At 46.7% G+C, this 23,687-nt stretch overlaps 1 protein-coding gene across 1 annotated transcript in view; it reads left to right on the forward strand.

Annotated features, from left to right (window-relative positions):
• The first annotated feature begins 209 nt into the window (after positions 1–209).
• LOC134075899 (protein shisa-6) overlaps positions 210–23,687 on the forward strand; it is a 29,019-nt gene continuing 5,541 nt past the window's right edge. The window contains exons 1-4 of the mRNA XM_062530928.1: positions 210–760; positions 8,235–8,389; positions 14,119–14,214; positions 15,763–15,828. Coding sequence (XP_062386912.1) covers positions 210–760; positions 8,235–8,389; positions 14,119–14,214; positions 15,763–15,828 — 868 coding nt within the window. The remainder of the gene's footprint in view (positions 761–8,234; positions 8,390–14,118; positions 14,215–15,762; positions 15,829–23,687) is intronic.

A 23,687-nucleotide genomic window follows, 5' to 3' on the forward strand; every position in this document is an offset into this window, starting at 1 on the left:
ACAAAAGAGGCGTCTAGCCCTCTGTCGGAGCATGGCACTCTTAAAGCCGGACAGCAGGAGAAGGGCATCGGCCATGTACCCCCGCAGACAGCTGCGTGGCTCACCCAGCTCTGTGACAGGCGAGTCCCCTTTAGTTTGAGGAACTGGAAGTACGGTGAAAGTGGACAGAGAGATTACGCGCAGCCCCCACAGACACACCACCTCAAGACATGGGGATACAACACCTCCTGCTACTTTTGATATATTTGGACCCTTTGAATGTACTCAGCGCAGCCACGGGCAAGAAGACTAAAAATGCCCCAAAGCGGACAGCGAAGGCAAAAGAAGTTAACAACACTGTCGCTTCCACTGAGATGCCCCAGAAGATAACGCAGCTCCAGTCGCCTTCGGTGATCGGTGATCATGACATGTGCCTGGGTTACTTCGACGTCAGTGGACAGTACGACAAAGAATTCGAGTGCAACAACACAGATCATAGGTACTGTTGCGGAAGCTGTTACCTGCGGTTTTGTTGTAACGAAAAAGCAAAGCGCTTAAGTCAGAACAAATGCAGGAATTACGTGACTCCAGACTGGATGATAAAAACTCCATCTCCCTCCCCCACGCCAACAGGAGACACATACGACCCAGAACTGGATCAAACAAACACTACCGTCTATGTCACATGTGGCGTGATAGCGTTGATAATCGCAATAGGAGTTTCTGTAAAAATCGCATACGACAAAGTTATAAACCCCCCACAGGAAATGAACGTCCACAGGTGAGTAGGCTTCACAGACGACGATAATGTACTGTTTATCACCTACTTTGGCTTAAAAGCGAGTTCAGAGAGTTTTAAATGAATGCATAATAATAATAATGAGTTAGTTATAATCATTTTATGTTTGCATATTGTTAAATAATTCTCACTTTTCCAGTTGACTTTGCTGATTAGCCTACTTAGCCCAGTGATGCGTTTTTGTTAACAAATGTTCTAACCTATTCAAGTGTAACATGAGATGACTTGCAATTCCATGTTCCTCAAATCGAATCATTCAGTTTTATATCAAACATCTGTACTGAGCACATTGTTTTCCCGCCGTAGTTAAAATACTGTATATCTTCAGAAACTGCCTTCACAACCAAACTCTCCTGCCAGTGCTGCAGTAGCCTATTAGAGAGGGAATCACATCAGCATTCGACGAGAGCAACCAAAACATGTACCTTTTGAGGGTGCTGCATAACACCACAGCCCACCAGCCCCGCAATTACCACTCATATGGTGAACAGGGATGAGGGGTCGTGTGACCTCCCTGACACATCACATGAGATAGTGTAATGTAGCTGATAGGTATGAATGAGTGCCATGATGGGATGTATAGAGCCACAAACAGTAACTTGGGATTTCAGATCCTCCATCACCACATGGGTGTGCACTTGTAATGTGTAATGTGCTGTCAAATGTGGTTTTACACCCATTTTGAAATCCATCAATGGCACAGCTTCTTAATTAAAAAGCTCAGTCAACATCATCCAAGCATATGCTTATCACTGTGGTGATGGTCACAGCTCATGAATTCTCTGAATAGAAAAAAATAGGGGCATAAGAATGTGGTCCTGTTATAGCCTATAATATAATGTGTGTGACATCATTTATAACCAGTAACTATTATGTCAGTGAACCTTGACTTTTGCCTTTTGGTTTGACCATTGTTGTGCCTTAGCCCCAAAAAGATTTAGAACCTCTGGTTTAAGCAATAGGCAATATCTCTCTTTCTCTCTCTCTCTCTCTCTCTCTCTCTCTCTCTCTTTGTATATACAGTATACTGTATATATATATATATATATATATATATATATATACACACACATGTACACACTGCCTCTGATGTGAACTTGTGGAATATGTTGATTGTAGTCTTATTACCAGCGCTGCGAGAGTGAAAGTGCCATTTTGTTCATCAGTAGCGAGAGCAGATTGCTCAAGTAGTGTCGAGCGCAGTATCACTCTGAGAGCGCTGGTGAGGACGACACAGCCGTTTCAGGCACTGGTGCTCAATTGGGCTCACCATGAGAGAATCATGCCTGTGTTCACCCATGCTGTTCCCATTTTGTCCACCAGCTGTGTGATTGACAGTGCCATGTTTGCACAGCCTCATACAAGGGCTCAAACCCCATGATCGTCTTGATGTGATTCCCAGAGACCCAAAAAGTGTATTCCCAAATGGTTATGGCCCAGAAGAAGCTGTGACAGCAAAGACATTGGCTTTAACCGACCGGCAAACCTCCAACGTCCAACTTCCAAATTGCCTCGGCAACACCGTAACCCCCTCCCTAGTCTCGGACCCCTAGAGCAGTTGATAAAGTGGATGTTTTGCTTCAGTGGACGTCATTTGGAACAATGTAACCTGAAAGGAAATAGACTGCTGCAGTCTTATGAAAGGGAGGGTGGGAGGTGGTGTGGGCTTTCTACACCACAGCACAGAGGCATGAGCTCAGGTAGAACCTATAGGTACAGTATATACAGGTGGCCTGTCAGCATATGTACAGTATGAACCAATGGGGTGCATAGAAAAGCCTCTCTAATCTAATTCGTTTCAGGAAAGCAGAGCTTTGTGGATTGAACAAATAGTCCCAGATGTGTCTATGGCACTAAGACTTTTTCGGTGGTCAGGCATGGCATGGTTGATCAACACACTAGACTAGACACATCACTGAAGCACGGCGTTGTTGCGGTTGGTGATTGTTTGACTACAGTGATATAACAGTGAGTGTTCTGGTAGTGTGTCCCAGAGAAACTTCTTTGCAGGCACCTTTCATCACCGATCAGATATCTGTTCTCTGGGATGACTCATAACAAGTCTTTGCTCTTCAAGGCGTCCAGCTGTGAGGAGCCGCGTAAAGTTTTGTCTTTGTTTAAATATTGATAGTGTGCTGGAATATGAGAGCAACAGGATAGTATTACATTGCACCAGCCTGTAGATAGGGAGTCTGGAAAAAGTCTTATAGTTTCCCAAGTCATGTATATAGTGATTTATCCAATTGGATAGTTTCATGCTAGATGTTGTGAAGCCATTACAGGTTGCTCTTCCTGTTATGAGAGATTTTATGTACTGTAGGTTGACTGCTTGATTAATTGATAGGTCTATATTTTCTTAGGTTGGATTAACTGAAGTCAAGAGTGTGACACACAATTTATTTCTAAAGAGCTTATTATTTTGGATAAGGAGAATTTTTTTTTGCAAACACTGAATAATCTTTTTTTCCCTTCTGGCCCACCAAAATTTTAATCAACAATTTGGAAAACTGAACAGAAACTAGTGACAGACTGGCAGCAAAGAGTGAGAGCGCCACTTTTGCTCACACATGCTGTCCCCAAAGCAACCTCTTCAACAGCCTCATTCAGCTTTCGCCTGCAGCCACAGATGCACGCAGCCAAACATCAGAAGTTGTTTTCTAAACTTCCCTAAGTTGTTTGCCTCTCTCTCTCTCTCTCTCTCTCTCTCTCTCCTCTAAGCCTCTGTGTGTCGTGTTCTCTCACACCCCTGGCTCTGCGACTTCTCAGCCTCCTCGCCAGGGGGAAACTCTTTGAACCCCGGCTGCTTAATGCCAGCGCATCTCTCGTCTCACAGACAATACCGTGGAGGAGCGGACGTGAGAGATGCATGCGACGAGACAGAGAGAAGTACAGGACAAAGACGCGCCTAAGCGTGGCCATCTTGTGGGCTTTTTTTTTTTTTTTTTAAACTTTCGCTTAAATGTTCGTCTCAGCCATCGCAGTTTCGGCTCCATCAAAGCAAACTCGGCTGGTGTCTGCCTTTCAAGCTCGTTTTTTAAAATTCATTTTTCTAGTTCTTTCTCTTTTTTTTGACACTGGAACTGACAAGCATGCGAAGCGAGCTGCAGTGGAACATGGGATTAGCGTTAAAGTTGGCAACAGCACGCAACCAAAACAGGAAAGGGGTAAGGGATGGTGGTGGGGTGTGGTGGGGTGGGGGATGGTGGTGGGGTGTGGTGGGGTGGGGGATGGTGGTGGGGTGGGGTGGGGTGGGGTGGTGCGTCGGCGCATCCTGAAATGGCAGCAACCGCACGGCGTGAGGGGAGGGGAGGGGAGGGGAAAGGGAAGGAGGCGAGGAGCGTGGAGCGGAGTAAGCCGACTAACCTTGACCTTCAGCGGAGCACGAGGAACCTGGAGAGTAGAAAGCCACAGTCTGTGATTTGAGATGTATGTATTGATCCCTGCTCCTTTCCGCGAAGGCTCTGATGCAGTCCAAAGAGGATTTGAGGCCGGCCGGAATGTTGTTACGCACAAAAGGGCACCTCTAGAGGACCAGAAAAGTGAATTCACCAGACCACATCTCTATTGGATTGTGACAGAGGGTCAGGACACTGACGAACAGGGTCATTCTGTGGGAGTAGCTACCTGAGAACACACACACACACACACACACACACACACACACACACACACACACACACACACACACACACACACACACAGACCCATCTTATCTAGCTTCTTGACAGCATACCTGTTTCTGCTCACCTATGTGTATAGAGATCGCTAAGACATGTGACCAAAGTCATCAAAACACAAAGAATTATGGGTAGGTTTGGCTCGCCTGATGCCAGCCCATGTAAACTAGTGTTTTGGGTCTATGATCTGGCATGATAATAATGATAACTAAGCGTGAAAAAATTGTGTAAAAAACAGAACATAATCTCGCGCTTCCTTAGTGCTGCTATCCAAGCCATTCCTCGCCTTTTTGTCACCTCTGAAACATGACGTATACTATTATTTTTCCACGCTGGAAAACTATAAAAGATAAGCGTCATGTTACTCTATTGAATTTTATAACACAGCAGGTAAACGGCATTTCGACAACTGCACTTCGTTGTTCCCGCACGTCAGTAAAACAACTTAATTTTGGGCCACCTATTCCCAAAATGCGTTGCGTTTTACGTCACGTTCTCAATCTCTATTGAGATTAAGGTCTCTCTAGTCAGTGGCTGAACTCATAGTTTTCTCTCCCTGTGTGCTAGTGTTTCTGTCTAATCACCCAACACACTGTCACCGCCACTTACCTGCTAATTAGCCATGCTACAGTAATTAACTAGTCTTATGCTGAAGTGAATGGCCAAAGGCAGGCTAACTTTTGAACGATTCTGTAAATTAATCTGGTGATGATCCAAGACATGCTTAATGCCAAAGACCCCTATTCTGTTAATGCAGATAATACTGCAGCATATACAAGCAAGCACAATTACTGTACAAAAATGTGAGCCTCTTACTGACATCAGGTACTTGCTCATGAAGTCTGTATATGCCATACCATAGACTGTATATGTGCCATACTATCGTATGTGCACTGCACTGTGCACCGCAATGGCTTCCTCTGTGTCGATCTCACTTATCATTGATTTTATTTTGGTATTTAAAACGTGTAGATATCTCTCTTAAGATGGCATGATAAGTCGGGGGGTTCACTAGAATGATAGCTGGCTTCAATCCACAAGGACATTGATTGGAAGACCGAATTGAATCCAAAATGCACTTTGACAAGTTAATTAACCCCACTGAACCATAGTGTGTGTGTGTGTGTGTGTGTGTGTGTGTGCGTGTGTGCGTGTGTGCGTGTGTGTGTGTGTGTGTGTGTGTGTTTAGGCCTATGTGCAATTGTGCTTATGTACACTAATGAGGTGCTGAATGAGACAGTTGAAGGTATGGGGCTCCTAAGAGGTCGAACACAGCAGAGGAAGAAGTTAAATGTTACTTCAGAAAAATGCAGCTTTGCATTACTACTAAGGCAATTGCAGCCTTCAACTAAATCACTATGTTATTGCTAGTGAATGCAGCATACGTGAGAATGGCTAAATGTCTTGTGTTACATCCTTATTTTGCCAATGTTTCAAAACTCGTATGAATGTACAAAGTCTGTGGTTGGCTTTGAGTTCCCAAGGTAGTTGATGTTGATACAGATTACTGTTAAATTATTTGAAGGCTAGTTGGCAAGATATTTGCCAAGAATCTTGCTGAAGTCTTGTGGTTCTTTGAGATGGATGGTTAATCCTAAATATTCACCAGATTGCATATACAGCAGGCTCCTTGTGTCATATTGTATTCTTCGCCATGCTTCATGCATTTAGTTGTTCGCCTAAATTGTTAGTTTATTTGATTGCTGCCACCACTACTGACAAAATGGTCTCAGTGGGACAAAACAACCGGATGTGCAACTAAAGTGTTCCATTTACGGAGCAAAACATTTGCAGAGCGTAAAAAGTTTTAGAGGACCTGTCTAATTTTTTCAAATGTGGATGTCACTATCACATCTGGTGCAGTCGGTTTCATTGATTATAGTGGAAGCTAATTGTTGTAGCATATGCTCAGCAAAAGGAACGCTTCAGTTGCATGCTGGTTGATGCCCGGTTGTGATCATTTTCTATTTCCATTGACGGTAATGAATATTGAAATATACATGTATTTCTACCAGAAGGCATGCTTAACTGAACAAACATGGCACCTCACTGTAATTAGCAACTTCTAACTCTTGTTAGTTTTTTTTTTTTTTTTTAAAGGACAAAAGGACAATGCAGGAATACATTCACATAGACTGAACAGTGTCAGAGTTTTTTGTTGTTGTTGTTGTTTATTTCTTTCAGGGACCATGTACAAAATCACATTAATTACTTAGATAGAAGATATGCTTTGTTCCAGATTTAGCTGAAAGCTCATTTCCATCTGCAGAAAGTTAAAGGCTTAGGTGGTTTGAAGGGTATTTCCAATGTTCACGGTCATAGAAGCAAGTGACAGTGAAAAGTCATTTGAATGTCTTTGTCAAATAGCAAAATGGAAGAATTGAGAAAATGAGAGTGTGACATCATTGTGTTGAACAGCTGAAAAGACTGTTTTTGAAACAGTGCCTTCTTTATTTACAAACCTGCTATTATGATTTTGCAGTAAAAACTACACTTTGTTTAAAGCATCTGCCGAGACAAATCAAATCTGCCTATGGGGAAGCCAGGGAGGGAGCTGTCTCTCTGTCACTGTCACACTGTGCAATATAGTGACAATCACATCATTATATCATCACAGTTTAGGTTAATTATGGCTTGTCAAGACGTGTTTTTCAAATGCCTTTGATTGGCAAGTCACTATTGCTTTGTAAAACAGTTGGCGTCGCTCCCAGAGCCTCAAAAAACTGCACAGTCAACAAAACGTCTTGCCAAGGTTCTATAGATTGGATCGGATGGATTCAACATGGATCCTGACCTCCATAATTTCGAAGCCCAACGAAGATGATCCATTTCCATGTTCCTTAGACTTTCACTTGACCGCACTGTGTAGAGATATAACAGACTACAAAACACTGACTTTACTGGTTCATAAATTACACCTGCTTCAGACACTGGCAGTGGCAATCCAGAACGGCCTACTTTCAACCCTGTCAAACGTCAACAGGCTCTGAACTCCGTGGCATTTTCCATGGGCCTGCAGCTTCCTCGCTGCTGAGATCTGGATGTTCTCGAGCCCTCGCTCTGCACGACACAGCAGCCAACTGGGGCACTGGAAATCAGGTCGCCTCTGTCTGTGAAGCTGATACGTTCAAAAAAAGACCTCATCCTGGAAGGGAGAGGCTATTAATACATTTTCCCAAAGTCACAGGCGGTTCTGGAGTGATGGGGGGTGCCACGTGATGTGTTTGAGCAGGTTGACACTGACACATTTAAGGTGCCACTTGACACTTGTTGTCGTCTCCGAGGTGGCGACGTCGTCCACCCATGGCAACGGCTTGCGGGCGGGTTTCAGATTCAGATTAAATTGCTCTGAATTGCTGTGAAAAAGGAGAGAATAGTAGTAGGGGGGCAAGACGTACTCAGAGGAAAACTCTTTGTTTTAAAGAGCGTACAGTATTCTATTTCCATTAGAGAATAGGTAGAAAGGGCATGATAATAATACAAGCAATCGACTGCACACTGCCCAAAGCTAGCATCCATCTGTAACTTGAAAGTCCACCACATTACCACTTAGGGCTGTAATTACTGTGTGTGGAAGGTGCACACACTCCACCAAGGAGGGCCTAAATGATATCGGCACAGTAGCTAAATAAATTAGATGGACCTTCAGGGGGTTTGAAGGTGAAAACAATGTGTACTAGTTGCAATTAAACTGAAGGCTTTAATTGGAATGCAATGAGTTGCTTTGAATGGTCTAACTTCATTGTTTTCGCTTTTTTTCTGTTTTCTGTTGTTTCCAGAGCGCTGGCGGACATCATGAGACAGCAGGGCGCTGTTCCTTCCCAACAGTACGAGCACGAAAACATCGCCGCGATTGACAACTCGCCCCAGGAGAACACGCCCGTGCGGACATCAAAGAATCACTACACGCCGGTCCACGCCAAGCCCAATCACGGTAGGTCAATCCCCCTCTCTCTGGGCTTTTCGAGTGGAGGCCATCATGGCTGTTCACAGGTGATCAGATTTGTCCAGCGGGATGCTGAAGTCCATGAGTGTTTACACTGCTGATGTGAGCTCATGGACACAGTAAAGGGGAAGCGTTGATGGCATCAAGCAGTGATATACCGTACAGATATCAAACGCTTTCTTTGGCAACAGAGTATGTCATAAATGTCCAGTGTGTAAGTGGACATGCAGAATTGGAGTCAGATCAGAGGGAAATAACAGACAGCCTGTGTGAGATGTGGAAGTGAGCAAATACAGTATCCCATGTTCTATCTCAGGCCTCTAAGTCCCCTAGCTCTCCTCAGCCCTGGTTTCTCTGTGCTGTTCTGTGTGTGTCTGTAGATGGGCAGGGAGAGCACAAGGGTACATGTGGCTCAAAAGCATTTTGCAGTTGGGTTCCACTTAACAGCACCTTTTGTTGTTGATTCTTGTGTCTCGGCCGCTTTTCCACTTTTCGTTTGTCCTGTCAGCATACAAAGTGTCGCTTGTCAGTGTCTGAATGCCCTTCCGTGACCTTGAGACTGAGAGACTTTTTTTTAAAGAGACATGAGTGCAGGAGCATGTAGTGTCACAGTCCGGGCTTTGCTGAACACGGTTGATGTTCCATTCCGCACCGTTGCGTCTGCTACAGCGGAACGTACAGTGCCCCGTTTCCGTAATCATTAAAACGCGTCGCTCGCTGGCTCCGAGGTCCTCGTCTGATTTCAGCATGATGACCTGCAAAAGCTTCCTCTCCTCGCTCGGCTGCCTCCCACTGATTGGACGGCAGGAATAGATACCATGCGGAGCGAGCGAAAGTGGAGCAGAGGCCCGAGTGGTTTCTCTTAAACTTTACAGATGGCCTCTGGTGAGTGGCCTCTGATACAGCCCGAAGAGCCTCTGATCACCCTCCTGCTTTGAATAAAATGCCAGCAGAGGGCTTGTTTAATAAGGGATGGAGAGAGAGAGAGGTATGGACAGAGAGAGAGAGAGAGAGAGAGAGAGAGAGAAAGAGATAGAGAGAGAGTGAAAGAGAGAGAGAGATGGATTGAAAGAATGAGAGTGAGAGGAAAGTGAGAAGGAAATGAGGAGGAGGGATAACCCAAGAATCAAATAAATCAAATAAAGGCCATTTTTAATCTCTGTATCATTAATCTCTTATTAGATATCAAAGGTCATTTGCGAGTGCCAAGATCACATCAGCCAACGCAGCCCCAGTCCTTTTAAAGCACACACACACACACACACACACACACACACACACACTCTGCGCCCACATCATGCCCATCCCTTCTGTGTGTGTGGCCTGGCTTGATGGCACACACTCTAGTCCCCTCCGGAGACATAATTCCACCGTTGGGCGCCATGACACCGCCCCCCCACCCCATCTCACCCTCCCCACCCCCCCTCCCGCCCTCTGCTTTTTATCCGGCCTCCAGATCCTCCTCAATCTGCACCACACACACACACACACACACACACACACACACACACACACGCTCCTGGGGATGATCCGAGCAGCGCAGCGCAGGCTGCTAAGTGCCCTACTCTGCTGTCCCAGATTCCTCAGCATTACGTTTCAGTCTCGTGTCACAGCACCAGACTTCTCCACCCTGCTCCACCAAGGGGAGAGGTGAGGGTGAGGGGTGGGGGGGTGAGAGGGGGGTGAAGGGAGGGGTGGGGTAATGTCAAGTTATCGGGGGTTTATACTGCACTTCTGCCCTCTCTGTTTTTCTACTCATTTGCAATGTAACAGCACAGGTAATACTATGCTATCCACCCCCCCCCCCCCCCTCCACACACACACACACTCGCTCCACCCCAATCGATGTGAGACGGGCAAAAGATGTCTGCTGCTGGTTCGCGCTGTCGGCTGGCGTTTGGCAGCGCCAGGGGGGGCAGGACGAGGACGGGTTTGAGCCCGCGGGGCCCGCGCTGTGTGACGCTGATTTGTGCATCTCAAATCACGTCTCCTTTCACTGGGACAGGCAGGGGGCAGGCAGGGGGCAGGCAGCGGGCACAGGCAGGGGACACAGGCAGGGGGCACAGGCAGGGGGCACAGGCAGGGGGCAGGCCCTCGAGGGGAAGAAGAAGTGCCCATAAGAGGGGGCAAGTTAAAAAAAAGCGAGCGTTTGCGGAGAGCAGGCGTGCTGGTCCAGAGGAGGATGGCTGGTGCGTGGGGTAATAGCTCCGCTGATTCGGTCCCGTGAGGTGCTCCGGTGACATCCATCATCGTGGCTTACGGCAGCGCGCGTCCTCTGGAGACTCCTCGTTCCATCACGCTGATCGCTTGTTGCCTAGCGTCGGGCTGCCCCCGCATGACCCCTCAGGATGACGGGACGCTCCGTCAGGAGATTAGCCGGCGGGTGTCTCGGACCGAGGTAGCCCGTAGTCTGAACACGAGCCTTTTGTTTGGGATCACTCCGGTCCCGTAATTGGGATGGGGAGGATGGTGTGTGGGGGGGTGTAGTTCCTCAACTCCCTGTCTAATGTCCTCCTTTGTCTCTCTTGTCGTGATTCGGGAAAAAAAAAATATCCCATTTATTCAGCAAGCAAAAGCTACACCTCGCGGCTGAAGTGATTGTCTCCAACCCTAATCACCTCCGAGAGTCTGGAGTGAAATGCAAGTCAATGAGCTCGGGCTGCAGGAGGAGAAAGATGGAGCTCGGCTCATACAGTATAGCAATACTACTCCTCCATTTTGTACAGGTAGTTATATCCGCTGGAAGAATATGGATTTACACAATGAGAGTCATATGTAACAGGGTGATATTACTGTACCATTCTTATGCGATTGGAGGAGATTTAGATTTAGGATTATTCACATATACTGGTATTATTTCCAAATGCTTTATCTCAAAGTGAGGTCAGTAAGCGCCTAGTAAAGCAAGGTGCTGAACAGTCTGCCAACTTACTGTAAGTATTCAGATGTCAACCACTGGCTTTTGCAAAGAACATTTCAGCACACTGCATTAGACTGTATGTAGGATGAACTATACAGTACTAATGTAATTAATCTATATGGCTTCCCTATATCCTTTTTAAAGTTGAATAACACTTGTGTCAGAGCCACAGACTAATCCTGTGCACCTATTAAATATTTACCGGCTCCACAATGGTCGCTCCCAAAGTCACATGGAAGGGCCAGAGTATGGTATAATGAGTTTAGCATTTCCTGTGGGGGTATGAAATAAAGACAGAGGAGATTCTTTTGTGTGTGTGTGTGTGTGTGTGTGTGCACATACACATTAGTTGTTCATGTGTGCGTGTGCGTGTGCGTGTGCGTGTGCGTGCGCATGTGCGCGTGTGTGTGTGTGTGTGTGTATTACTGTAATACATTTAGTAAGTGTGTGTATGTGTGAGAGGGAATGAGGGATTGAATGTGTCTGACTATGTGTGTGTGTGCACAGTGTCTGTGTAGTGTGTGCGTGTAATGTGTGTGTGTGTGTGTGTGTGCGTGTGTGTGTGTCAGGCGGGATGGAGGCATAATGAAGACCTCGCTGATGGTCCCGTGTGCCCGTTCTTATTATGAGAATTAGAACTGAGCTGCGATCTCTGGCTCGGGCCGCCCCGGGGTCTGGCTGACTGAGAGACTCGCTTTGAAGAGAGGGGTCCTCTGAGGAGCAGCGGGGGGAGTGAGGAGAGCAGAAAGGGGGAGTGAGGAGAGTAGAGTGGTTGCGAGTGGTGGAGCTCATGACGGAGAGACTCACACCGGGGCGGAAATTTGGAGATGGGAGATGAGAGGCGGCCCGTGCGTCAGGAGCGACGGCCGAGGCAAGCAAGCACAACTCTATTATTCTGGTTGTGTACGGTTTTCAAAAGTTCAAAGGCAGTTATTTACAGAAGTATTTTAGAAATGAATATTATATTCTTATCAAAAGTCTTGCTCAAAGACTGCCCTACAGAGTCAGCCTCTCTCTCTCCCTCTCTCTCTCTCTCTCTCTCTCTTTCTCTCCCTCTCTCTCTATCCCCCTCTCCCCCTCTCTCATTCACTCTATGCCAGTCTGTGTGCCACTCTGGAGGCTTTGATCCTGTCCTCGCGGTGTCTGTCTGGCGGGTGGCGATGTGATTTAGCGGAGTGCGCAGCGGATGTCATAGTGTGGGCCAACAGAGCGGCCCGTTCTCATTGTGCGTCTCCTTTACTCACTCTGACAGGCTGCGCACGGTGGCGATCTGCTAACGGTGCTACGCTACATCACGTCGCTTCAAAGGCGCGCCGCGCCGCGCCGACTCCAACGGGCGTTTGTCTTCCGCTCGCAAAAAATATGAATGAGACTGCTCGGCGCATTCATCCTAATGTCGCCGCTGTAATTGAACTCCTGCTTTACGTTTTTCGACGGCAGGACACAACGTGGGCAGATCCATCAGCTCTGTAATGTACAGAGCACATCGACACTGACAGGAGTAATGTATGGGTGCATCTATTCATTCGTTCCCAAGGGGAGACACTTCTATTGAAAGTGACTTAAAGCTTAATGCCTTTTTTTTTTGCCTTTGTGCGCCTTACGGGGAAACAATCAAGTTCTTTTCAACTGTAGGCGTTGCTGGCAGGAGAATCAAAGTGAACACATAAAAAAGTTCTGCTGCTGTGAGGTTCTGAAAGAGAAGAAGTTGCTCGTTGGCCTTTGGGGTCATTTGGCCACTTCCGAGACGTGCATTACCATCCAATTAGCTCTCTAGCCTCTTTTGCGAGGCTTTGAAATAGGCCTTGGCTCGTGACCCTGCAAAATGAGAAGTGAAAACCTCCCCAATCCCCTCCAAACACAGACACAGACACACACACACACACACACACACACACACGCACACACATACACATGCGCACACACGCACACACACACACACTCACGCGCACACACACACACGCACCCACGCACACACGCATGCGCACACACACACACACACACACACACACACACACACACACACAGGCCAGTCCAGGGGTCGAGTGTGCAAATGTGTCTATGATCCCCCCTCCCATCCCCAGGACGAGTGACTTTGTCCAGTTCATAAATTCTTCATGTGAAACCCTCCGTGCCCTCGGCGACATTGCTGCCCTCTCTCTCTCCACCTCCTTCCCCCCCTCCCTCCCTCCATCTCTCTCCACCCCTCCATCCCTGGGTCCCCAGAGTGGCTGGAGAGCATCGGTGCAACCCAACACCCCACCCCGCCCGCCGCAGCCCAACCCGGGGGGGGAGCGGCGGTGTGCAGGCAGCCTCACACAGGGAGATAAAAGCCACTGCAGCGTGAAGAGAGATGTTGGGGATGTGAACAGGGGTGGGGGGGTGGGGGGGGGGGGACAATGTGACAGGCTTGCTGTGGCACGAATCAAGAACCATTTTGATTCACAGTTTGAGATCTTCTTTTCAGTGGTCTGTTTTGTTTAGTTTGTCTGTTTGTTTGTTTGTTTGTCCTCGGAGGGGGTAGAGAAGCGAATGGGGATGTAGATTAAGGCTTAGAGGAGGGTGAGGCAGCGATGTCGGATCCCCGAGAAGACGTTGAGTTGGTACCCACTGTCAGACTGTGACTGATTGATGTAGTGTGTGCGTTTCTGTTTGAGTTCAAAAGTTTTGATTTCCTGCAGAGGTCTCACGCCCAGAGCTCTCCTTGTAGATTTGAATGGTAAAATAGCAGCAGTCAGGACAGATAGCTCCATTTTTTCTGTGCCGTTAAATTCTGATTCTGTTCCCTCTCACACAGGCCACTATGGGAAAGAGTTGTTCCGCCAAGCCAGCCAAGATCCCCACAACTTCATCTCCTCTGGGTTTGTGACACTTGGACGAGGGCATCTCAAAGGTACGCGCCAACCCTACACCCCTCCTCACACACACACACACACACACACAAATGTCTGCAAGCCTACTGAAGGCTTTAAGTCTCCCTAGTCAGTGTGAGCATCTGGACTCTGCCACCCAGCTGTCTGTGCTAATGTGAAATGTCATTGGACACCGTGGTGATATCAGCTAACCCTTCCAGGGGTTGTCAAGTTGACCTGTGAATACACTACAGTGAAGAATTGTCACACATTTTTAAAGGAAAGTTCTAAGTCTAGTTGTCTTTTAAATAAAAATATTAATGCAAAAAAAAAATATATATATAAAAACAGTAGAACATAACATTTCCCTTGACCTTTCCAGTGAGCCTCCAGCATGTTTAAGGTGCCAACGCTGCACAGCCCCTTTATGTGATCTCCTCTGTACACTTACTGCCTGGTGAATGATAGCCTGTCCTCAGCAGGACATATAGGATAGACGTACGACACCACAGGATGTATAGATCTCATGGCCCAGACAGATGCCATTTGACTATGACACAGAGAGAGAGATAAAGAGAGAGGGAGCAACAGAGAAAGAGAGAGAGAGAGAGAGGCAGTGTGTGTGTGTGTGTGTGTGTGTGTGTGTGTTTGTCTGTGTATGTGTTTGTCATATCTGGGACTCACCTCCATGTTTCTGTTCTGATAGAATGCAGCGCTCGGCAACAATAGCGTTTCCTCGCAGCTAATTGGCAAAGAGACGATGCCACGGAGTGTTCTGCTTTTGTGGCACGGTGAATGTGGGAGTGATTTGCCCCTTTTGTTGGCATTGTGTGCCGTGGCCAATTCATGAAGGATTTGAATAATGGCGCAGTGCACAGTGGATGATGCTCGCCATAATCATCCCCTCGTTTTTGCTCTGTCATTTCCATGTACGATAAGCATGCACGCGTGCGTGTGTGTGCGTGTGTGTGTGTGGGTGTGTGTGTGTGTCTCTTTCTGAAAGAGTGTATGTGTGTGTACAAAGGGATTAGTACAAAAAGATGGAGGGAAATGTGTCATTCCTGCTTAGAGCCGTTCTTGAAGTTGGATTTTATAGATTCACAGCTTATGAAAATGTTTCACTTCTAATACTGAGTATTTTGTAAGGTATATAGAATGTATTTCCCCTGTATGTATGTCACTACCAGAACTGCATGCTATAATGTTGATTTTGTTTTCCAGCTTGACATTTTCACTATTTGAGCAGAATGTTTTCACAATGGCCTTGAAAGTCTCACTGCCCCTGTTTTCATTGTATAAGATTTCACCTCTCACTAGCTGAAAATATGAAAATACTCTTGACCATAAAACACACCTATACATGCCAAATGTTTTGGTCCTGCATATGTTATTGTTTGCATGAATGATGTATGATTAGTTCTCCTGAATGTCTTTGGAGCTGACCTGACCAGTGTAAAGGCTGTGCTAAAACATCAGTGTCAGCCACCAGAACATTGTGCTGGTAAAGATCCTTGGCCCGTGGTGGCCCCTGTTATGTACTGTAGTCTCTCTCCGTGGCTTATCTGAGGGCTGTTCTTGTGTCTTTGCAGCCCAGCATTCAGTTGACGAGTTAGGCATATCCTGGAGGGATAATCTGGACGTTCCCCTCTCCTACAGTACGTACAGAAACGTGTCTGTGTGTCCCTGTGTCCACCGTGTCCACTGCTTCTCTTGCTTCTCCCCTTGCAGATTCTGTGTGTCACAAAAGATGCATGTCATGAGGTAGGCCAGGGACCCGCAAACATGCGTGCCATATAGGCCTACGCTTCCCAGTCCAAGATATAGCAGCAAAGCCAGCATAGACTATGAATAATCACCATAATTTCCTGCAGGCAATGCTGCAACCATTTCATGTTTTTCTGTAAGTGAATGCATTTGGTATGATGTATAAGTCGAGCAAACTTGGAGATGGTTGTCAGGCGCTGCTCTCCCAAAATTAAATTGTCACCAGGGATTTATGAGATTTACAGAAGAAGAAGAAGTTGCTGCATATTCAGATACGGGCGGCTCGTGCTATTACTGTCTGCTCTGTGTCTGTCCATGTATATGTGGATCTGTGTGTACTTCTATGTGTGTGTGTGTGTGTGTGTGTGTGTGTATTTTGTTGTGATAAGACATGATACAGTGGCATGCACAATGTTATGTTTATGTTAGGAAAGCAACGATATCTGCACTCAGAAGGTAAGTGGAGTTTTATCTCACAGAATGACAAAATGCTACCCCTCTGTTCTTGTCCTGATGATATTACTCCTCCTGAAGATGACTTCTTGTTTCTGTGTCTGCCAATGTGAACCAATGCTGATGAACGTGGTTTTAGCTGCTATCCTGTCATTAGCCTAATTTAATGCACAAGAGACTCAAATTGCCGCTGTGGAGAAGCCTGTGTGTGCATGTCTCGTGTATAAACAACTGATTACAAGCCAGCGCCCATAGTCACGCGCATTAAATCAAACTAGCCCTCAAACCACAGATTAGATGTGGCTGCTGCCACTTGACAGCCTTGATTTTTTTACTCCAAATGTTATCTTGCAGACACTAGAACTCACCCATGCAAATTACAGAAACCCCTCCACCTGCAAAGAATAATAATAATAATATTTTATTTTTTTCTCCTTGGGATATATAAATATATATGGGGCAGGCATCAATCACAGCCATATCTCATTTCGGTCCGCACCCAGAAAACACGGAGACAAAAGCGTCCATATTTCACCGGTGGCTGATGGATGGCGCTGGCACGTCGGCCGGGCCGCGAGGAGATGAAGTCGCCCGCTGCGCTGCGTTAATTGATGGTGTCAGATGAGGCCCCCGCGCGCTCCAGCCGTGCTGGTTGTGACTGACAAACCGCCGTGTCCAGGATCCGGCCACCAGGGCCCTTTAAATGAAAACAGGCCTGGGGGACTGGGCGCCATGTTTGCCATTAATAATCGGACGCTCGCGACAGATTACGAAGGCTTGTGTGTTCTGTCCCGCATACAGTCTTGAGTGGGGACAACAGTGCATTGTGTAGAATAGATTACTTCAGCATCTCTGCATGCATACATCAGATATACATCTCTACCAGTGCTATATAAATAAATATAGATAGATAGATAGATAGATAGATAGATAGATAGATAGACAGACCAACAGCCTGCTGAGGATTCTGCACTGAAAATATAGCATGGATCGGGTACCCTTCTGGCCCGCGCCGCCATGTCCATCTATGGCCATGGTAATAGATTGGGCAGGTTGGATGTGGAGATTTAGCGGCAGTGGGCTGCCACAGATCTATTTGACAGGCGGAGCAGGTCGCCGCCACCCAGTATATGGAGGGGGAGAATCCCGCCCATTAATCTCCTCGACAAGCATGGCATTGATCTAGGGTCTCGCTGGCTTTTTTTGGCAGCCCACGGGGGATTTATCTGTCAGCGGGTTTACCTTCACAGGAGAGGATTATTTAGCATGAAAGGGACGTGGGTCTCCCTCCCCACCTCCTGCTTCAGGTGGAGACTATGTGCATTTGTCCAGGGAGGAGTTACAAGATACGCTGACGACGAATTTGAGAACCTTAGATTGTCTACAGATAGAATGATAGGGATTTTAGCTGATGCGTTCTAAGAATGCGGTGCCACTACAAGGTGGCTGCTGAACAGAATTAGTATTGTGCGTTCTCCTCTATATCCATTAGCCATTTGACAAAGTGTTTTACGTTCTTATCCTCAAACACAAAAAATATTTATCACCCAAAAAATGAACTCAAAGACATAACAACTGCTGCCATTTCCTTCTATTTTTTTTACTTTCCTTCACTGACACCCACACCCTCTAATGTGCTTTCCCTCAGTTACTATTTCATGACTTGCTCTCTCCCCTCGTGTTTGTTTCCTGTGGAAATGGGATTCTTCGCCCTCCTCTCTGCCCGCTCCTGTGGAAGGACGGCCTGACCTTGTCACCCCTCCTTCTCCCCTCCGCACTTCTTTTTTTTTTCTTTCTTGGAAGCAGTCTAGCATTACGTCCCGCTGTGAGGCAGCACGAGAGAGTCCCAAGTGAGAATGCGAGAGTGGAGATGACTTTCACAGATACCCATTGTTGCTCTCCGCCACGGCCATGGCTCTCTCTGTTGCTTTGACCATGAGCCCTGCTGCCGCATTATTACCTTTTAAGCCCATAGGCGATGTTTGGGAAGAGCAGCGTAAACATCAAGCAGTACTCCCAAGGAGACAACATAGCAACCAGCCTGACGTCCATTTTGTACTTGGCTCTATAGGAATGGTTGGCTCCCTAAATCAGAAGCCGCTGTTGCAAAATTTAGCAAAAATAGATATAGTCGTGAAAAACCATTAAATGAAAGTTTGCGAGCAGCAAAAACGTTCTCGTTTGCCGACTATATATTTTCATTTGTGTCACGGATATTTCTGTCCTCCTGCACCAACCCTGTGCCTGGGTGTGTATGCATTTCTTTTTCACTTTTGCCCATTACAAATCTTCTGTTTCTACGCCCACAGCACGTTTCAAAAGGGTTATTTCAGGTAAGAGTTTACAGTGCGTGAGAAGAAGAGGTTCGATGGCAAGAGCCTGAACTCTCCGCGTCGCTCTTCTATCCTCTTACCCCATGCTCCTTTCTGTCCTCCATCATCATGCCCTGTTGCCTGGGTAATGGCCAGTTTTTGTCGTCCCTCTGCCCGAAGGTTTCGTGCTTTTCATATCTTAATGACATGAGGCGCGATTGTGACAGGAAGAAAAAAAAATGAGTGGATAAAAAGAAGTACTGTAGGCACACTGTGGTCAGCGTGGATGTTTTTTTCCGCCCCAGAACTCCGACTGTAACTAGCTTTTGTGTGTGATTGTGTGTATGTGTGTGCCTGTGTCTGTGTGTGTGTGTGTGTGCGCGTACAAGAAAAAAAAGAGCATTTCAGGAGACTGAATGCAGCCATACAGTGAGTTTACACAGAAGCTCACTGTGAGAGAGAGAGAGAGAAAGAGGGAAAGAGGGAGAGATAGAGAGGTGAACCTCCTGAGAGACTATTCTCTCCCAGATGCCTTTGATTCCTTTGACAAGCCCAAATCTAATCTGTGACATGATCGCTAAAACATTTACACTCTTTCAACCTGATTCACCCATGCAGGTCTTACTTCTCCAATGAGGTTCACTGCACTGAAATTATAGAGGCACTTCACCAGAGCACGAGATAACAGCCAGTGGGTCTTTACTGTAATTCCTTTAATTTAGCTTAATGTGTCATGTTTCATGTCCTATATTTACATTCTCTTTTGGCTCTGTGTTTAACGCATGAAGTGGGTGCTGACCTTCTCAAATCTACCAGGATTAGTCTCTGTTGCCCAAAGCTTATGCCCACTTCTCTGAATAATTCATATCAGTGATGTTTGTTGTGTGTTTGTTTACAGATTTCATGCCTCGGCCATAGATCAGAGAGTTGTGTGTGTAGTATGTGTGTGTGTGAGGGAGAGACAGGAAGTCCATCTTGTATGTGTGCGCACGCGTGTGTGTGTGTGTGTGTGTGTGTGCTGTATGTGTGTAGCCTATATTTGTAATATGTGTAGGCAAGTAGATGCGTATGAGTCTTCAGCCCTATCTGAATTTTGATGGTTTGCTGCATTGTGATTCACACAACAGGAAGGTGTGTGTTTGTGCGTGTGTGTGTGTGTGTGTGTGTGTGTGCGCGTGTGTGTGTGTGCGCGTGTGTGTTTGTATGTGAAGGGAGTACAATCAGAGGGAGGCTGCCCATGCATTAATGCATGGCCCTCTAATCCCAACCAGCCTTTATCTCCAGTGGAAAATATGGCTCTCCCTGCCTTTCCCTTATCTGCATATCGCGCTGGTCACATTAACATCTGGAGGAGGTGACGTGGCCTGCATGCCTCTCCAAGGCCCAACCACGTGGGCCCCTACTGTACTGGAGCTTCAATGATAATGTGCACTTTTCTCTTCCCAGTGCTTTTTTGTGCACTTTTTTTTCCTCCACCTCCCATATTATATATCCCACAGAGTAGGAGGATGTGTGTGTGTGTGTGTGAGGGTCTCCTTCAAAACCACGTCCGGGTGATTCATCAGGAGTAGGGAAAAGTTTCATTGACGATTGCTCTTGAAACGTTGTTGTCGGGAGGAAGAAGAGGGAGGGAGGGAGGGAGAGTGGTGATCCATTTTGTCCTTGGCTGACTCTTTCTCCGCGGCTTTCTCAGTTGCACTCGTTCAAACACTTTGATGGACCAAAATGGGACGCCGACAGGCTGCTTGTGGTTATAGTATGATTCAACCGATAATGTGTGTGTGTGTGTGTGTGTGTGTGTGTGTGTGTGTGTTTAGGTGTGTGTGTGTGTGTGTGTGTGTGTGTTTGTGTGTGTGTGTGTTTGTGGCTGGTTGCTGGTTTATATGTTGTCAAATTCAGTTTGTGCATTATTACATGATACTGTAACTATTCTCTAAATATTCTAGCCTAGTTGTGGATGATTAAAGGGATATTCCGCCATTTTTGGAAATACGCTCATTTTCCACCTTCCCTCGAGCAAAACAATCGATATTTACCTTGTTCCCGTTCACCCAGCCATTCTGTGAGTCTGGCGATACAACTTTTAGCTTCAGCCTAGCATAGATCATTGAATCGGATTAGACCATTAGCTTCTCGTCTGCTAGCTTCATGTTTAAAAGTGACTAAGATTTCTGGTAATTTTCCCATTTAATACGTGTCTCCTCTCAAGTTAGAAAGTGCAATAAGACCAACTGAAAATGAAACCTGGCGTTTTTCTAGGCTGATTTGACATGGAACTACACTCTCATCTGGCGTAATAATCGCTAATGGTCTAATCCGATTCAATGATCTATGCTAGGCTGAAGCTAAAAGTTGTATCGCCAGACTCACAGAATGGCTGGATGAACGGGAACAAGGTAAATATCGATTGTTTTGCTCGAGGGAAGGTGGAAAATGAGCGTATTTCCACAAATGGCGGAATATCCCTTTAAGCTATGCTGAAATATGTTTCTGGAGTGTTAAAGAGTAAAAGAAAAAATAACAACAAGAACCGTACCGAACCGAAAACCGTGATACGAACCGAACCGTAGATTTTGTGAACCGTGCCACCCCTAATGTTGGAATTCTAATATAGTATGATTCAACCGATTAGAGATAATGTGTGTGTGTGCTTGTGTGTGTGCGTGTGCGTGTGCGTGTGCGTGTGTCTGTGCGTGTGCATGTGTGTGTGTGTGCGTGTGTGTGTGTGTGTGTGTGTTTAGGTGTGCATCTGTGTGTGTGTGCTTGTGTGTGTGTGTGTATTTGTGTGTGTTTGTGGCTGGTTGCTGGTTTATATGTTGGAATTCTAATAAATGTGGATCATACACGGTACATCCGTATAATAGTGGAAAAGTTCCACATGCAGGCACACACAAACACATACACAAGGCACCCTCACACACACTCATATGGTAATTTACAGCGTATCTTTTGCATTATTTATTTTAGAGGGTTCTGTCAGTGTCCACATCACGTTAGAACGCTCCAGAAGTTCATTAATAACACGCATGAATTATTCATTGTTTTAATATTGTGACAGCAAAATGAAAACAGTCTTTTTTTTATTATTTAATTTCTCGCTTTAGCATTGAAAGTGTCGCTTGCAAAATAAATGTTGGCTTTTGAGTCCAGAGAACACAACTCTGCTCTGGCCCAGAACACGTTTCCACGCTTTACGACACCTACGTTTGACTTTGCGTACACACAACGCGTTGTCTGCTTGACACTGAGAGACACGGCAGCGAGGCTTGTCAGAATCACAGAGGAGTCAGGTAGCAGTCACTTCCCTGTCTGTCACTATTCATCTCCGACACCGAGGAACCACCGCAGGGAGGGAGAGAGGGCGTCAAATCCTCACCAGTCTGTCTGCAAATTGAAAGTAATAAGGATAAAACACTCTCTCGCTATGGCAGGACCAATCCAGTTAAGGTGTTGATTAGCCTTATCTGAAGCCTGCATGCCAATATCTATTACGAGAGTAGTGTGTGACTGTGTGTGTGTGTCTGTGTGTGCATAGGTTGGTATGTGTGTGTGTGTGTGTGTGTGTTTGCTTAGGTTGGTGTGTATGTGTGTGTGTGTGTGTGTGTGTTTAGTTGTCTGTATGTGCTGATTGAATGGGAGCAAGGACGGATCAGTGTAAAACACGGAGAGGCTGCTGTCAGCACGTTGGCAACAAGGCCAGTGGGCAAGCAGGGGCCCATGCCATGCCTCACTGCCCGCTCCAACAGATGGGGCAGCAGCAGAGCGCAGGGGCTCGACATGGCCGCTGGCGATGACCTTTGGCCTGCTAGAGGAATGGCTGCACTCTGGCACAGATGTTACTGGACTGGTCTGCAACGGCCAGAGGAGACGAGGGAGAGGGCTCAAAAGCAAATCACATTGCTCACCACATCAGTGGAGCTTTCTGGATCACTTGTTGGATCGTGTTGCCGGTTCAAGGATCCTGATGCTAACATGTAATACTGTGTATGTGTAGAGACTGCAGTGTAGAGACTGTTGTTTTCCTCATAACGGAGCTGCAGGTTCCAGCTGTGGCTTTCTAGTGATTGCAGGCTTATTGCTAGATTGCCAGAGCTTAGGTCTCCCTCAGGAAAAGACCGAAATGAAGGACACGGCTTTGGGTTGACTGGTTTGGCATTATTACCCTACGGGGTGCATCCGACTTCCTGTTAGCAGGGGTAGTGACCCTCTTAGTTCCCGATTGTGAATTACGCCAATGAAGCCGGTCCCGGTGCCTTTTAAACGATCTGGACTCTTTAAGTTCATGGTAACGACTTTGAGGAGTGCCAGCAGATCTAGTGGTGTAATTTGCTGCCATTTTGGTCTCAAAGCAACCATGACATGTGTGAGGATCACCACTAACACACAGACACACACAGCCACACACAGCCACACACACACACACACTCACACACTCACATCACCATTGACGCAGCACATTTCCCACGCACAGGAAGTAATGGGCGGACAAAGCCGGCCTCGATTGGGAGGCGTCCTGGTGGGCGCGGTGTGTTCGGGGTGTTCGTGCCGAACCTCTTGCCCCTCTCTCCGGGGTAATGGCAGCCACTGATGTGGATCCGCAGCGTCGAGGATGGCTCTCCTGAGCGGCCGGCACCAAATGGGCCGTAATTGCAGCCCCGCCACCGAAATGGCGTCAGAGGCGACGAGTCACAGCTGATCTGATCTGTGGGATGATGATGATGGCGATGATGATGAGGATAGTTACTGCCCCAGAGTTTATGGATGGTGCTCGCAGAGTACAGTTCATTAGGTGTGATAGTGCTAATGTATGCGCACACCGACACACCGACACACACACACACTCTCTCATACACACACACACACACACACACACACACAGCAAAGCACCTGTAAAGACTGACTCTTACAGTGTTTTTCCAGAGAAAGTCAGTCCAAGAGATTGAAATACACAGAGCAAATGCTGTGTGTCTATGTATGTGGTGGCG

Source organism: Sardina pilchardus, chromosome 3 (genome assembly GCF_963854185.1).
Source record: "Sardina pilchardus chromosome 3, fSarPil1.1, whole genome shotgun sequence".
NCBI lineage: Eukaryota > Metazoa > Chordata > Actinopteri > Clupeiformes > Clupeidae > Sardina > Sardina pilchardus.